This window comes from Sceloporus undulatus, chromosome 1 (assembly GCF_019175285.1).
Source record: "Sceloporus undulatus isolate JIND9_A2432 ecotype Alabama chromosome 1, SceUnd_v1.1, whole genome shotgun sequence".
Classification (NCBI taxonomy): Eukaryota; Metazoa; Chordata; class Lepidosauria; order Squamata; family Phrynosomatidae; genus Sceloporus; species Sceloporus undulatus.
In genome coordinates, this window is record NC_056522.1 from 88,226,737 (window position 1) to 88,243,922 (window position 17,186).

At 40.2% G+C, this 17,186-nt stretch overlaps 1 protein-coding gene across 2 annotated transcripts in view; it reads right to left on the reverse strand.

Annotated features, from left to right (window-relative positions):
• GRM1 (glutamate metabotropic receptor 1) overlaps positions 1–17,186 on the reverse strand; it is a 267,824-nt gene that overhangs the window by 175,901 nt on the left and 74,737 nt on the right. For both annotated transcript variants that reach the window (XM_042446117.1, XM_042446118.1), the window contains exon 3: positions 14,588–14,837. In XM_042446117.1, the coding sequence (XP_042302051.1) occupies positions 14,588–14,837 (250 nt within the window). The remainder of the gene's footprint in view (positions 1–14,587; positions 14,838–17,186) is intronic.

A 17,186-nucleotide genomic window follows, 5' to 3' on the forward strand; every position in this document is an offset into this window, starting at 1 on the left:
GATGGAACTATGGCAGTTTAAAGTGAATCATACATAGTGCCATAACTGTTTAGTGTGAAGAGGACCCAGAACTTGGAGATGGTAAAAACTTTCGAGTTGAGGGAAGGAGCACAGAGACAGTAGATTAACAGGAGAATGACAGATGGGATGGAGGTATAAAGAAGCCTCAAATACGGAACTTCCTATGATGCTCTTTGGGCAAATGTAAAAGTGCATGTTAGCTTTATGTTTGAATATTTATACACAAGGTAATTTAAAAAAAACAAAAAAACAAAAAACCTAGTTTGACATCCCCCCCCCCCATCTGTAGCATTGTCTTGGGACCCTTGCTGTACTTGGAGAAAGTGGCACTATGTTCACAACAAACATTTTCTTCATCTTTTCCTTTTCTGTCTATTTTCCAGAGCTTTGAATTATTAGTTATTGATTTTTTGGACAACCAGCCCTCATGGGCAGTTGCAATGCTATAGCGGAGAAATTTGGAGAGTTGTAGTCCCCTGCCCCACAAAAAATAATATTTCCAAGCTGTGGTATCTTCTTCCTCCTAAAGCATTATGTGTTTGCTTTGCTTTGCTTTGTTTTGTTTTAAAAAACTCCAGTTGTTTCAGACCCTTGTGCTAGGTGCAGGGACTGCTTGGAACCACAAAGTGTTTCAGATAATTTTGTGATTTGTTGTTGTTGCGTGCCTTCAGATTGTTTCTGATTTATGGTGACCCTATCATAGGTTTTTCTGGACAAGATTTGTTCAGAAGGGGTTTGCCTTTTTCTTTATCACTCTCTGAGGCTGAGAGAGTGTGACTTGCCCAAGGTCACCCAATGGTTTCCAATGGTTGAGTGGGGAATCGAATTCTGGTCTCCACTCATAACCCAACACTCAAACCACTACAAACATTCTGGCTGGTGTATAATACAGAAGTACTATAATGTGAACTGAAAGGAATGAGAGGACCTGTCTCAAATACTGGAATTCACGGCATTTGTTCATGAGATATTGCAGTTGAAGGTGGCAAGCTTCTTGTGACTTCAGTTTGAACCCTCAGAGCAAATTTTGAACTCATTTTATATTCACTGCAATTGTACTGTTAAGCAGTATCCATTTTGTATTCATTCAGCTTAACACATTTATTTTTATATTATAGGTGTCCCATCTTGAATTAACTTTAGTACTGGATGCTAAACAGAACAGGAGAACAGGATAGGACTTCTTCTCTCTTCACCAATCTCCACCTGATCCACCACAGATATACAGATGTTTCTTTATGGTGTGGAAGCCAGTAAAGAATTAAAACTGGACTAGGAAATGAAACCTGAACTGCTGCCCCCTTTCCCCCTATGAAGAAACTTGTCAATAAAACTCCTTAGGGCCGTGATGGCAAACCTATGACACACGTGCCACGGGTGGCATGCGACACCATTTTGCCAGGCACGGGGTGAGGGAGAAGGTGGAACGGGCACATGCATGCCCGTTCCGCCTCCTCCCTGCCATTTTTGGGCCAGAAAATGGCTCCTGGGAAAAGAAGACAGAGGCGTGCACGCCTGGCTCCTCCTCCCATCCCTCTCCCTTCCCGGCTTCCCTTTCCTCCACACCAAAGGGCTCCATGGAGCCCTTTCACATGGAGGAAAGGGCCGAAGAGAAGGGGGCTGGGATGCGTGCCCAGCCTCCTTTTCCTCGGCTTCCCTTTCCTCTGCTCGCCCTCTCAGACCCACGGCTGCGCTGCCATGGGTTTGGGAAGGTAAGGAGGGAAGGAGAAGGGGCCCCGTGCCGGCTTCTCCTCCCCCCACTCGCCCTCCCAGATCCACGGCTGCACTGCCATGGGTTTGGGAAGGCGAGGAGGGAAGAAGGGGGCCCGTGCCAGCTTCTCCTACCCCCACTCGTCCTATCAGACCCACGGCTGCGCTGCCATGAGTTTGGGAAGGTGAGGAGGAAAGGAGAAGGGGCCCCATGCCGGCTTCTCGTCCCCCCGCACGCCCTCCCAGACCCACAGCTGCACTGCCATGGGTTTGGGAAGGCAAGGAGGGAAGGAGAAGGGGACCTGTGCCAGCTTGCTTATCTTGAGCTTGAATAGCAGAGCTGCTGTATTTGTGGAGAATTTAAAGTGCTAGTTATGACCTTCAAAGGCCTATGTGACTTGGGACCAAATCATCCAAAAGATTATAGCTCCCGATGTGAGCCTGGTTGAACTTTAAGATCCTTGGAGGAGTGTTTTGTTTTGATTCCACCACATTCACCAGCAAGTTTGGTGAGGACATGGAAGAGAACCTTCTCAGTGACTGCTCCCAAACTTTGGAACTCCGTCCCATGTGAGACTAGGTTGGCCCACTCTCTACTCTTTTCACCAGCAGGCAAACCTTTTCATTTAGGTAGACCTTTGAGTTTTAAAATCATGTGGCAGAAAAGTCTTTTAATGGGGTGTGCTGTACCTAAATTCTCTAAAGGCAGTTAAGCTGGGTCAGCTTGGACGAGATACTGCCATTGAATACCAGGTGCTGTAGGTTCGATTTCACAAGAAGAAACTGGCAAAACTATTTCTGAGTATTCCTTGCCTAAGAAAATCCTATGAACTTTATGAGATTGCCATAAGTCAACAAGTGACTGGAAGGCAGGTGTACACACATGCAGCCACACACAGCCTTTACCTTTATTTTATTATGTTTTAAATGTTTGCTTTTAACTGTTTAGCTTTGTGATTTTAATAGAATTATTCATTTAATTTCCCCCCCACTGACTTTAGGTTTACTTTGTTTAAACTTGTTTCAAGCTGTCTGTGTCCCATAATAGAAGAAAGGCATGATATGAAGTAATTAAAATAAAATAAAAAGAACTCACAGTGTATTTATGAAACAATTCCAGAAGCTGGTTGTATTATGAGAGCACAAATTTGCCTATAAAAAGCGCGTTCCAGATGCACAAAAAGTACATACTAGGTACGTACTAGGGTTAGGAAAGGGTGTCTTTTCCGGATGCCCTAATCCTATTACGTACCTAGTAATTACAAAATGGCTTCCCCCATTCTACATGGGCACCGCCATTGGGACATCACGACCACGCCGTCTCCAAACGGAGCAGCGCGAAACAGAGCTCCTTCCTGGGTTTGTGGCGGTGGCACAGCCTTTACATGGCTGCGCCAGCATCACAAAAGAGAAAGGGACCCCTTTCTCTCCTCCCCACCGCTGTCGAGTGTCCTTGGGGTATGAAGCCCCAAGGACACCCCTTTCCAGGCCACAGGGAAGCGGCCTTTTGCTGCTTCCCCGCGGCCTGGAAAGTGGTGGATCGGGGCCTCAGAGGCTGCCGCTGTGGCAGCTGAAACCCTGATCCAGCGGGGAAAGGGGCGGAAACAGGCCGCTGCAAAAGGGCGGTCTGTAAACCGCCAGTCTTAAAGCTCCTGCACCCCATTGAGACAATTGTCTTTCAGGGCATAATTAGTGCTCGTTTTCTCCTTAAAATAACAGGAGGCCGGTTCACAACAGGGGCTTCTTCCATGCCTTTTCATTGGACTACAGAATGCTAGATGTGCCAGAGTAGAAAAGGCAATTCTAATGACCTAGACATTAGGGAACAATAATATTCCCTACAATTAATGTAAACTGGCCTATGAAGCTAACCACAGCAATTCAGTCAATAATTGTGTGCTGCTAGGTGCTTTATATCATTCAATGTTCCTTTTTGGGAATCTCAGAGTAAAATAAAAACAAGGAGATTTATCACGGCTTTGGTAGATTCAAGAGATAATGGTGGGTTAGTGAGTCACAAACTAAAAAGGCCAACTAAAGTTGCTATATTTTAAGCAAATGGTTCGCATGGGACACTACTGTCACAGAGAAAATGTGTGTGAACTTATGAAAAGTATCATATTTTGTATGTTTGCGAAAGGTTTAGGTAGATGGGGCCGTATCACAAAAGCCTGTTCAGGCATTATTCAACATTTTCAGAATGGGAACAGGTGAATGTTTAAATCTACCCTTTCTATAATCACTTTCCTTACAGGGAAAGCAATGCTTCTAAAGAAGCAAGATTCTTGTTCACATGGAAGCTTTCACATAAGCAAGATACTTGACTTTTCTAAGTTCTTGCTCAGGTGGAGAGCATTCACACAAAAGGAGCTTCAGATGTATTGCGGAGGATACTGTGGCTAGGTACTACATCTAATCCTGTTTTGAAGAAAGCATGGTTTCTAACATCTGAGCACAGTATCCTCTGCAATACATCTGAAGCTCCATTTGTGTGAATGCTCTCCACACACACACAGTTATTGAGGTCATAAAGATTTTTAGCTGCTTTTTAATATGATGAGGGTTTCACACTGACAAATGTCCTTGCAATATATTCTCAGGTCTTTCAGCATTCATTTAATATACTAACTGTTGCCTGCAGTCAGCCACCTACTAATATGATAAATTTACACAGAATCATACTCATTCTAATATTTCTATAGTTTTTTTTAAGGATGATGATAAACCTCTGCTGAAATCCCACATGAAACCATCATCTCTTTGTTTCATTTTGTCAAAATACAGTGGAGCAATCTCACATTAGACTGGAATATTAGCACCCTGCATAAGTGTGTCACATAAAGGAGATTAAGAGGTTTATAGCCAGTTATGTGAACAGGAAACCATTTTCTTCATTAATGCTTTACTAATGATTTTCTGCATCTAAAGCAAAGGATGGAACCCTGAAACATAGTGAAGCTCATACTCTTTTGAGTAACTGTACAAGGTACTGTACAGCTCTTTGTCCTCTATGTTGTTGTTTTAAGAAATGTAGCTAAACTGGCTCCTTTACATGCATAATAATATCAACATAGTCTGATATCCAGTATTAAATAATATCATGTTATGTTAGGAAAGCTTACAATTTGTTAAAACCAATGAGACTCATTTGCAATTATTCCCGTATTTGAGGCTTTCTTGTCATCTTCTGTTACTGCTGTATTGTGGGCTGCAGATGCAATACAACAAGGGTGACTTGTGATCTTCCAGATCTTCAGACTACAGCTCAATTTTTATCATGCCAGCTAAGGATTAAGATAGATGTGGCCCAACAATACCTGCATGTTCACAATAAAGTATTCATAGCCCCCAGAACTGTTTTTAAGGTGGTAAATTCTACATTGGCAGACAGGTTGCTATTAATTTTGCCATAAACATGAAGACTCTTACAAACACAATGTGCATTTAGAAGAACTCCCACCATGTGTTCAGAGTAGCTTACTCTCAAGTAAGTGCACATAGTATAAATTGCAGGCAGCTTTATTATTCCTGGGAGAGCTCAACCACAATCAATGTTTTAATATATTTTAGTGCTTGATCATTTATAACATTTCGGATTGTTAATTCCTGATAAGACTCAAGCCCCTAGGAGTCTTGGTGATCCAGTTTCCCAGATCAGTGGAGGGAGGGGTGGGCTGGGGTGGGCTGAGCTACACACCCTAGTACTGGTGGAAGGACTTGAGTCCTTTCATTCCAGGGTCCATGAAAGAATGTAGAATCCTCAGACATGGAGCATTCCCAGTGGAGAACAGAACAGATGCCACTGCACAAAGATGGCTATGGGTCAAGCCAAATGTAATGCTCAGCTGGGACTAAACTGCAGATATTACAATCGCCCCTCCTTTTTCATGGGACCCCCCCTCGCAAAAATGAAAAAACACGCTTATTCATGCTCTGTTGGCTTGAATGGAGGTGCACTCCTGCAGGGACGTGCAGGTGTGTGCCATGGGCATGCATCGCATTTTAACTCCCTCCATTCGCCCCCCATGGATAATTGAGGGTCAAGGATACCAAGTTCACGAGAACAGAGGGAGGACTGTATAATGTACTGTAATGTATTAGTTTACATACATCACATCTTTCCCCCAAAGATGGAACTCAAGGCAGCTTACAAAATAAAAAAATAAAAATAAAAATGCAGACAGATAACAACATATAAAAAGTTATTTTTAACGTACAATTAAACTGTCCAGAAAAAAATTAAAAAACTGAAAATTACAAATTAAAAGGCAGAAAGCAAAAAGTATCAGAGTACTGACCATTAAATTTATATCTGCAAATCAATTCTATTTCAGCAGATATATACATGAACAGTGGCTGGTGCAAAAAGCCAAAACCCTTAGACCAGACATTAGACCCTTAGACAAAGTTAGTAGAGCACTGCAGGGACCTGGCTACTTCCTCTGAGGAGCTCTAGCACAGGAAGTGAAGGGGAAGACACAAGGCTGAATTTTCATGGTGGTGGTGGTGGGGAGTTTTTAAATAGAAAGAGCCTCCTCCCCAGCCTCCTCATAAGTGCCAAATTTACCCACCCCAGGGAAATGCATTATTCTGGATGTCATTGTATTTTTCTTGAAATCAACAATCCCTCCACCTCCAATTCACAATTTTCACAATTTCAGATAGTGAGCACTACTGTAACAAATTATTTCCAAGCATTAAGAGGCAACTGGGGGGGGGGGAACCCTCTACCAACCTAAACCCACTCTCTACCACAGAGAATGTACTAACCAAAATGTCACTTGGCTACCTTTTCATCTATAATTCCCAGAATTCCTCTGCCAGCATAGCTACAGTATTTTCCCTCACAAGTCTGTAGGGCAGGGAAATGAAATTCCAGATCCAGCCCAGTGGCAGTAGTCCCAAATTCACATCAACTAGATTTTTCCCCATTTGCTTGTCTCTTCAGTTTTTGCTTCGGAGCCAGCACTGAACTGCCAGCTAAGTATGGCAATGTTTCATATTTTTATTCATTCAAGCCATTTGACCTTTGAGAGGTTGTTGTACAATGTCTAGTGCCTGCTGGGGATTACCAGAGCATTGTATGCCCTCTCTTTCACTCGCTTCTTCTTAACCCAACATGCTTTTCTATCACATACTCCAGCCATAGCATTTTAGGATTCAAAAAGTGTTATCTCGGAAAGAAATGGAACTCTAAACACTGAGAATATGACTATCATGAACTTTTGATCTTCACCTTCTAGTCCAGAGGTGGCAACTCCCCTCAAGGTGCCCTCTCAGCTGCATCCCCTTATAACAAGCCAATATACTTCCCCAGGGGTGCTTATAGGGTGGGCATGGATATTTAAGTACTGGGTCTTTCTGTATGGTTTTGTGGGAAAATTATCCCTAAATCACACAATTCTTTTTAAAAAAATAGGCACTTTGCCTATTTTTGGCAGCAGCCATATATGTGGGGTCCATGATCCTAACCCTAAATGCAGTCCCCTGCTGTAATTTACCAACCTCTCCTCTAGACCTACATTTCCCAGTCCTATGCCCCCTTAGGTATGTGCAACTACTGCTCCCATAGTTCCACAGTCATCTGAACTGATCCTTAATCCTCAAACAGTTGGGAAAGGCTATGAACTACATTTTTCAGCATGAGTTACAAGAGATTAGCTATTTAAGCTCTAGGACAGGGTGGTCCTCATACAGCACTTTTGAATCCCCACTGATCCCACTCAAAAGTCCCTGGCATCCCTACTCACCGCCAATATTATTGTACACTACCCATGAAGTCTTATTTTCTACTGTGCACTGATTCCTTTACAGCACTTTGGGATATTTGAGAGAGTAATGTGGAGAAATATCAGTTTTCTCAGGTGGTGGGAAGAAATTTGTAGCAACTGTTCATCCTTGCATATGAGGCAAAATGATTGACAATTAACATTGCCATTAGAGTGGGCCCTTGGTATCCGCTGAGGTTTGGTTCCAGGAACCCCTGTGGATACCCAAATCTGTGGATGTTCAAGTTTCATTAAATACAATGGCATAGTAAATTGGTGTCCCTTATATAAAATGGCAAAATCAAGGTATTATGGATATGGAGGGCTGACTGTATAGAATTTTGGTTTCTGTCCTGTCTTGAAGCCAGTCAGGGCAAAGTACTATGCAAAGTCTGTTAGAGATGAGACACAGCCAGTCATGTACAGAAGCTTACCAACCAATTACAGTTTTTAGGGTTCAGGTAGTCCAAGTTAGCAGGCTACAGCAAGAAAGCCAAGGCGTCAGTCTAAGGGACTGTCCAATAGAGTAGTCAGTTTGTGATGGCTGGTCCAGGGCCCTCTGGAAACATGAGCCAGGAATCAAGAGATGAGAGTGTTCTTTCCTCCTGAATGGTCAGTTGGCAGCAACTACCTCCTGAGGGAGTTGCTGGATTAAATGCTATTTATGGCCTTACAGCCTCTTGCAGCTGTTGCCTGATTAATGAGCAATTCATATACAAATACTCCATGCACCTCAAACCCTTCGTCTCTTATATATGTTCCATTACTGTAGGTATTATTGGTCCATGTCTGTGTTGTGGCAATTGGGGAGTGTCACTGTCTGTCTCAAATACTAGCATGTCCCCCTGTCCTGTTTTTCTGTCTGTGGCAGTCTGAACCTGGGTCCTGAGAACAAAGCCTGCTAGTTCAATCACCCTTTTAATGGAAGTGTGGGTCAGGTGCTGCAGACTGTTGCATTTTCAAATGATTTTATACTTTTTAAAAAATTAATGGTGCTTTAAGGTGATTTATTGATCTATATTTTAATATTATTAGTATCAGCTCATTGGTATTAGCTTGTCTTCTTTCCACCTTTTGTAAGCAATCTTGGGTCCCAAGCATATTAAATAAATAAATATGTAGGAGAGAAATATTTTTAAAATCTTCATTGCTCTGGAAGAGGCAGCTGTCTCTGCACATTTCCTATCCAGTTGGTTTATTTGAGAAATAAAAAAAGTAACTCTTTCCTGTGGGACTTATTATTCCTGCAAATTTCATCCAGTTCTAACCAAGATAAGAACATTATAGAGATATCTGTAGATTTCCAATAGTACCCAAGGGGAGGCATGAAAGGTTTGGACTTTTGAGCTGAGACCCCAATTCTGATCTGAGTCAAAAGAGGAAGCCTCAGAGTCCAAGACAAATTGGATTTTTTTTCTGAAACACCAATTTAGGATTGAAATTGAATTTTGCAGACCTATATAGAGCTTTTCTTTGAAGCTTTATGTCTTTTCATAATGTTAAAAGTAAGACCATAACTCTGAATTAAGGAGGTAAACTTAGCATTTTAATGCAACATAGCATACCAAATGTATAACAAATAATAAAGTTACGGGGTCCTGGGAACACACAGTACACTAACTTTGATAAATACAGAGTGACAGTCTGCATAGCTATTATAGTAAGTGTTAAAAAAAAGCATTGGTTTGGGGCTTGCTTAATTCATTGGAGCAATAACTTCCATGAGGACTGAGAGATATAAAGGAATAATACCCCATTATTTCAAGCTATTTTAGATGGAATAGTGCCTTGTCTATACTATATTACCTTCTTCTGCACCCTTTGTGCTCACAATAGTTAGGACCGGAGGAAATGTGGAGGGTAATTTTCCTTAAGACTTTCAAATATCAAATACAGGTATTATAAAAATGACTTGAAAGAAGAAAATAGAAATCTCCTTTGATTTTGTTCTTCAGTTGTCTTGGTACATTTCAGTATCAAATGGTGTCTGTACCAGCTGAGACAAAAATGCTTGGAGCATTCTGTCATCAGCTGCCTCTTTTTTGACAGTTCAGTCCATAACACTTCAGTACAGTATAATGGATCTCCATCCAGGACCTTATGAGGAGCATGAAACAGTGACAGAATCAATCCCCCAGGCACTCAGAGAAGGAGGTGCAGCTACCCATCACTGGAATTTAAACTCTCATAGCAAGACATGAGTGGAAGCAATTTCATAAGTAATACTGTCTCTGACTGAGGCAGGTGTTAGAGTCAGCAGTCTTTTCCTGCCTATATTCTATAATGGTTCATTTAAATTATGGTGACTTCCTGATTGCTTGTTTTACCACACCCATTCTCTTCTGGCAACACTCTAAACTGTAGCCATTTATTGTCTTCCCTCCCTTTCCTCATTTTATTATGAGAAAGTAATGAAAATAAAGCTGCTTTTATATGTTTTACAAAGATTACTAAGGGACGAAACAAATGGCCCCTTTGCGCCGGCTTGGGAACAGTGTCAGAGTGTGGCTGCCTGCTCTGATGCCATCCCCAAGCCAGCATCACTCCGGTCACTCTACCACATGTTGGGTAGCTTTGCAGTGCTCCAGTGGTGTGGCATTCATATGCCACATACTGCAGGAGCACCACAAAGCCACAGTAGCTGTGGAAAAGATGACTTTTTGCCGGTTCAAAAGGTAACGGCATTTTGCCACTTCTTCTTGCACTGGCAAAAAGCTGGATTGGGACCACAGTGTATGGTTTCCAGATTTCTCTGAGGTTGCTTGAAGCCACCCCTTCAGGGCCATCTGTTTTGACCCTAAGCTTATTTCTTTTCTGTACTAGACTTGGTGGGTAGCTGGTTGTGGGATTGGTTGTTGTTCAGCTTTTGCTTGCCAGTTTCTCTGCTTGAGAGATCCATTCCTATCTCTCACATTTCCCAACAACAGGCTGTTGAATGGATTCCAGTTTTTAATTGATGTCAGCATAACTGTTTTACCTATATCTCTCACCATAAGAATTTATCTCCAAAATTATATCCATGGTGCCTCTGTTTCATGTTTAGCCTGAGGCAAGACTAGCAGGAGCCATGGATGTATGTGACTGAAAACCCTTCTTAATATTAACTTAGCCAGAAAGGAGAAATGCAGAAAGGGTTTTATTTCTATTGAAAGGCAGAAGAAGCCTAAGATATAAAATATTTATGTTACATATCTGAGGCTGCCTTCACTATCTACTACACTTTTTGTTATCAAATATATAAGAAATATATAACAAATAAAACGTTGAGTGGTCTCTTACAAAACATAGTGCACTCACATTGGTAAATATTTTAAAAGTTGACTATTTGATTCAAATGAAATACTCCCAAGTATTTGGGATAATTCAGACGGTTCTCAAATACACAGTGAAAATAATTTTGCCTGACATATGGCTGTAGAAGACGAAGAGCTCTCAGAAAAAGAAGAAGAGACGTGGCAAGCCTAATTCTGCAGTAATGTGGCTGACTAGTTAGGGTTTCAGATACAGAGATGAAAAGTTAAGAATTACACACTCAAATTCTTGGCCCTCAATGAATGAGTCTGTTGGTTTTGGTTTTTCCCCCACACTTAAATCTGAAATTCTTTACAAACCACATATGAAGAAACCTGTGGGTTTTGGCAAATTCTTATTTTAAAAAAGCAACTAAACAGAAATTCTTCTCCATCCCTGCATGGGTCTACATGGTATGCTCCATATTACTGTTTAAGTCTAGAAATTTTAGTCAAAACATTGACTCCAGAAACCTGAGTCGACTTATTGATGGTTCAATGTAAATATTGTACTGTACTTTAATTGTTATTTAAAAAGGGAATTATCCCCTAGTGGAAGGCAAAAGCGTCGTCTGTTCTGGAAGCACTCACACCCCCTTTATATTCCCTTATCCATGAAGCCTTTAATATGAGCACAAACAGTTATGCCTGCTGGAATTTTGTAGGTTTTCTGGCACTGTTTTCCTTTGTTTCATCCTTTGCATCCTTTGTTACATACTCCTAAGTTTTATTCTCAACTTATCCAGAAAGCATATCAAAATTCATAATTTGGGCCCCAAAAACCTGCCCTTGACTTATACATGAGGTCAACTTATAGTAGAGTATATAAGGTAAGTCTAAAAATATTAGAAAATATTTGCCAGTTTAAAAGGGGGGTTTCTTTTAAAATAAGAAGTGTTTCAGCAAAGGACTGGAAGATTTTAATTAATTTTTCTCAATAAATGTAATCAGGCTTAGTTGTGCAAATGTCACATAGATGGTCTTGGGTCCCATTTGTAGGGGCTGTGATTTTTTGGGGGCTGCAGTCAGCAAGACCAGTGATCAACATCTCAGAGTCTGGTAGGCCAACAAATAATCTGAGAACCTGACACTACAAACCATTGTTCTACAGAAGCTACTCTGGAATAAATGTTCTGGTGAGTGTGATCTGTGGCAAGAAAGAAATCTTTGCTTCATGTTACAGACTTTTTCACTCTAGGAAAATGAAATCCTTAAACTCTTAGCCTAGCACTGCTACATAGCTGAGTTACCACCATTTCCTTTCTTTGGAAGAAATGCTATTTACTATCCAGAAGCCTTATGTACCAGAAGCCTGTTTATTTTTGTGTTTGAAAGTAAATCAGAGTGTGCAAACCTTGTTAGATGTTCTGCTTATCCCATCATACCACAATCCGTGTTATATTACCTTCCTGTCACCTACAGATTCTTCTCTTTCTCCAACATTACAGTAAATGTTAAATTCTGGAAAGTGTGAAAAATGGGGTGAATTGTTAATGTGCTTTCAGTTCCTGAGGTAAAATCTGTAACATAACACATAGCAAGCCTTTTGCTTGTGACAAAGCACCTCTTTTTAAGGAGCACCTTTGTGGCTTATGTGACACCCATTTTATGGAACAGCCTTCTTAGCGATGCCTGCCAAGCCCTGCTATCCTATGCCTTTCATCAGGTGGTGAAAATCTGTCAATAAAGGCATTTTAAGTTTCCTATTCCCATTTTATTATGCTTCACATTTGCAGATATTACTATGTTTGTTCCAGGTTTTTTACTTACATTTTAAATTGTTGTTTACAACAATAAGCAATTGAAGGAAATACCTGATACAATCAGTCAATCAATGAACTATTCAATGTACATGCAAACCCCAGGATCCCATAGTATGGCAGCTAAAGTGAAATCATAGTACTGTAATTGTGCGATGTTTTTGTCTCTATTCTACACTGAAAAGCAGCCACAGGGGACTCCATAGTTGATTGGAAGAGGTGCACAGTAGAGGAGGCGCTTGACCTCCCCTTCACTTCACTTCACTTCATTTCCCTTCTTCCACAATATTTTGGTCTGAATGAAGGTGCTAGGAGGCCTACAGGAAAGGAGAAAAGGCAAATTATCACCTCTCCAACCTGTATCCTCCTGGCCTACCTGAACCACCATTATTATTATTATGGTATTCATATCCTGCTCTTCAGCCCTAAAAAGCGGTTTACAATTATTATTTTTAATACATTAAATTAATTAAATTAAATTATTTTTAATTATTTTAATTAATGGTTAATTAATTAACTATGGGATTAGTAGCATGGGGAGATAAATTTAGATCTGGGAAACAGAGTAGAAAATGGAATTTCCAAGTGTCCCTTACTATAAGGGATGTCCCCTGTTTGAAGGATAGAAAACTTTTCCTTCTATACAGACTGAACCAGATGTCAACACACACACACACACACACACACACAGAGCTTAATTTATATACCGCTTCATACTGAACTAACAGTGTCTAAGCGGTTTACAACTGTAAGCTAATTGCCCCAACAAGCTGGGTACTCATTTTAGCAACCTCGGAAGGATGCAAGCCTGAGTCAAGCTTGAGCCCCCACCCCCACACACACACACTATATTTTGTGGTGTGTAATCCTCCATAAAGACAGAAATGTGTGCATCAGGTAATTTGTGAATGTGGAGAATATATCTGTTTCACAAAGAAATATATGGATAGGTTACCTGAAATCTGTACTTTCATTTGGCATTTAGGTAGAACACCACTTGTTAATAGCTACTCCTTGATTGTCAACCCTTCAATTTTGACCATCCCTTATTGTTGCTTTGAAAACTGATGCTCTGACAAAACTAGGTTGCTATCAGATGGTCAGAAGAACTGATCTCCTATCTCTCCTGCATAACATGTATTTTGGCTTGAAGTAAAGGGGACATTTGTTGTTGTTGTGTGTCTTCAAATAATTTCTGATTTATGGGGTTTTCTTGGCAAGATTTGATCACAGAAGGTTTGAATTTGCCTTCCTCTGAGGCTGAGAGAGTATGGTTTGCCCAAAGCTACCCAGAGGCTGAGCAGCAATTTAAACCCTGGCCTCCAGAGTTGTACTCCAACACTCAAACCACTACTCTGGAGTGGCTCTCAGACAAGGGGATATCTTTAGCGAATATCTAATCAAACATGAGTTGCGGTGGGTGTCATAATCAAACATACTGTTTTGGAGCCAAGGTAGATGTTACTTTTGCAAACATTTTCTTCCAGAAACCCAACTTCATCAAGACAGATAAAGGAAACATGACAAGGCATTAAAAATGAAATATTTGGACACATCTTGCATGTGGCAGTGAAACATGTAGAACAAAAATGGAATGAAGAACTAATACTTTGCATTACCAACATTTTCCAGGAAGCAATATGATGCTTTTCTTAAGTAAAACTGACATTACATTTGTTCAGCCAGGGTGCTTGATTCCACCAAAAAACAAAACAAAAACCCACTTCTCCAACTACAATACAACTTTTGGCATGATCGTAAAAAGTGGTGTCATTTGTACTATGTGCTAAGGAAGATTTATTGATTTCCATTGCTATCGTAGAAAAGAGGAAGAGTATAAACTTCCTAAACTAATAATGAGAACTATTTGCTTGTGCTGAGAAATGAGAAATGACGGTAATGATGGGTTTTCTTTTTCTTATTTACCTGTACTATTTTACCTTAATAAACCTGCATTTAGAATCAGTACCTACAGTGTTCTGGCTCAAGGCCCAAATTTCCTCCTCCTCCACCTCCAAACATAACTGAAATGACTTACCTTCCAATCAGTACAAGTTCGCCAAGCACTCCCAAGCGCCTCATAGCCATAAGTATTCCTCTGACAGTCATGCCTTCACAGAAGCAAACCACCACTCTGGCCTTTGGCAATCTGTCCCGGAGCTTCTGCAGCAACTTCTCAAAGCTCTTTTCTCCTGCATTGCTGTAGATCTTGTCTGAATGAGCGATACAAAGACCTTCTTGAGCAGCCAATTCTTTGAATGCCTCCATGCCACTTTCTCCATAATTTCCTACACAAAAGTGAAACAGAGTGTTATTGTTATTATCATTATTTTCTAGTGTGGCATTAGCAGTATCTAAGAATCTTCACAATGTGAAAGGTAACTAAAAAGTGTACACTTAGCCAAAGAAAGGGGTGTCTGCCTCCATCATCTTTACCACCACCATTGATTCATGCGTATCCCACTTTCTGCCCAATAATTATTAAAGCAAGTAGAGATTTAAAACCCTACAGAAACATCAGTATGAGTGTGTGTGTGTTTTAAATCAATCTATAGAGTTAAACCATTCAAACATCATTAAAATGCAGAATAAAAAATTCCTGCAGGAATGGAAAGTTTAAATATTAATTGTTTTTTTTAAAAAAATTAGGATAATATATTAATTGTAGGGTTTGAAATAATTAAGGAGTAGCAGTACAAGACATTGTTATGCAAAGGGAATGAAGCTGTATAACCATTGGCAAGAAAGTTGGGAAATTTTTTCTTTTTTCCTTCTTTTTTCTTTTCTTTTCTTTTCTTTTTCTTTTTTTTTTTTGGTGCGTGCACTGTTTCTTATTTCATTCTTTTCCTTTTATTTCTGTGCATGCTGCTTTCATAGAGTTAAAAATCTTTAATAAAATATTTTTTTAAATGCAGAATAAAAAATTAGCAAAACAGCAAACCATTAAAAACCTGTTAGAATAAATTCCTAAAAGCTTGATGAAATTGGAATGTTTTTATTATCATTGGAAGGACAGCAAAGAGGATGACATTTTATCCTCCTTAGAGAGGGCGTATCAAAGTCTGGGAGCAGTCACCAAGAAAGCCCTCTCCTTTGTTTTCATCAAATTATCCCAGGAAGATAGTGGGACTGTCAGAATCCCATTCTGTAAAAATTCCACCGAACTGACTTCTTCAGAATCCAAAATGAGTAACTGTCCTTTACTGGGTATTTGCAGCAATGTTTACCCAGGGAGATACCACTCTCTTTGGTCCAGATCTAATTGTCAAAATGCTATGATGGTTTTCCAATTTAGCTGGATAACGGATATGGTACTGCTCAAATTATCTAAATTACTGCTAAAAGGACAATTAGTGGAAGACGAGGGAGGCAAGGGTGATAAGACAATAGGTTGCTTTGCAACTCCTTTGTTTGCTAACAACACCAACAACTCTTAAAAAAGAACAGGGCATGTTTTCAAAATGAGACTTTGGAGAATCTAAGTTATGTACTTTCCTTTGTTAACATAGGATGGTGAATGTGAGCATTTAGAAGAAAGGTGGAGGGAGGAAAGAGCGCAAAGGTTAACCAAGAAGCTGAGGATTTCACTTACTCTGGGGGCTTGTTAACGCTGAGAAGACAGAAATCAATGGTGCTGTCAGCTGTTAGGGCACTAAGAATGAGCAGTGAACTGAGAACAAAAAGCAACAGTGTTCAGATGAGCAAAGTATCTTCTCCTTCTTTTTAAATTGCAGCAATAAGAGCATTATTCAGAGCATCCTTCCACCTGGTGCAAAGCTCCCGGTTGCTCAGTTTGCTTTTATGTTCTTTTTTGCTAGCCTCTGCCCTACAAGAATCTTCAAAGGTATGTGTTACCTGAAGACAACTCTCCTTGATTTCCTTTGGTACAAGAACAAAGAACAAAGTTTCAACTGATGTTCTGCAGGACTTTATGGCAGTGGGACAGTTACCCTCCCATGCAAGTGTTACATTACAATCAATTTTATTTTATTTCTTTTTAATAGGTTTTATTTTATTTTGTGTAATAATTTTCAGGCAATGAGGTCATAATAATCAAGTGAATGGCAGTCGGGGAGGGCACAAGACTTCTAGCTAGGTATTTCACACACACACACCAGTCTCTTTAATGCTAGTAAATCTGAATTTGAACCCAAAGATCTCCCAATATCAATTAAACAATCATAGAACATAGATATTCCATGAAAACTTAACAACCAGTATGTTCATGGAGGAAGAATGTCTATGTCTTTGGGAGTCTGTCATTGTACCAGATAAGTTGATATAGCAAATTAGGCCCTATGAGGACTGAATTCAACATAGACAAACTAGATTGAAGGAAAAAATGGTCATGTAGATTTGAGCCATGATGAGTAGTTTTATGACAATCGTGAATCAGTTTCAAATAGAAAGGTGTGTGTGTGTGGAGGGGAAGACCAGGCAGAATTCCAGAGCTGGATTTTTAGCCTTAAAATGTTACGTAAACCTTGTATTGATTGTAATGGGAGCACATTTAGGTCAGGACAAAGCAGTTTTAAAAAATATTCCCCGAAAAGACCTTTTTTATTACTGAAAAACTCAAGCAGTGCAATTAATTCTGTGTGACAGGCAAGAACATTTGTATGCTACAAGGAAGTTTC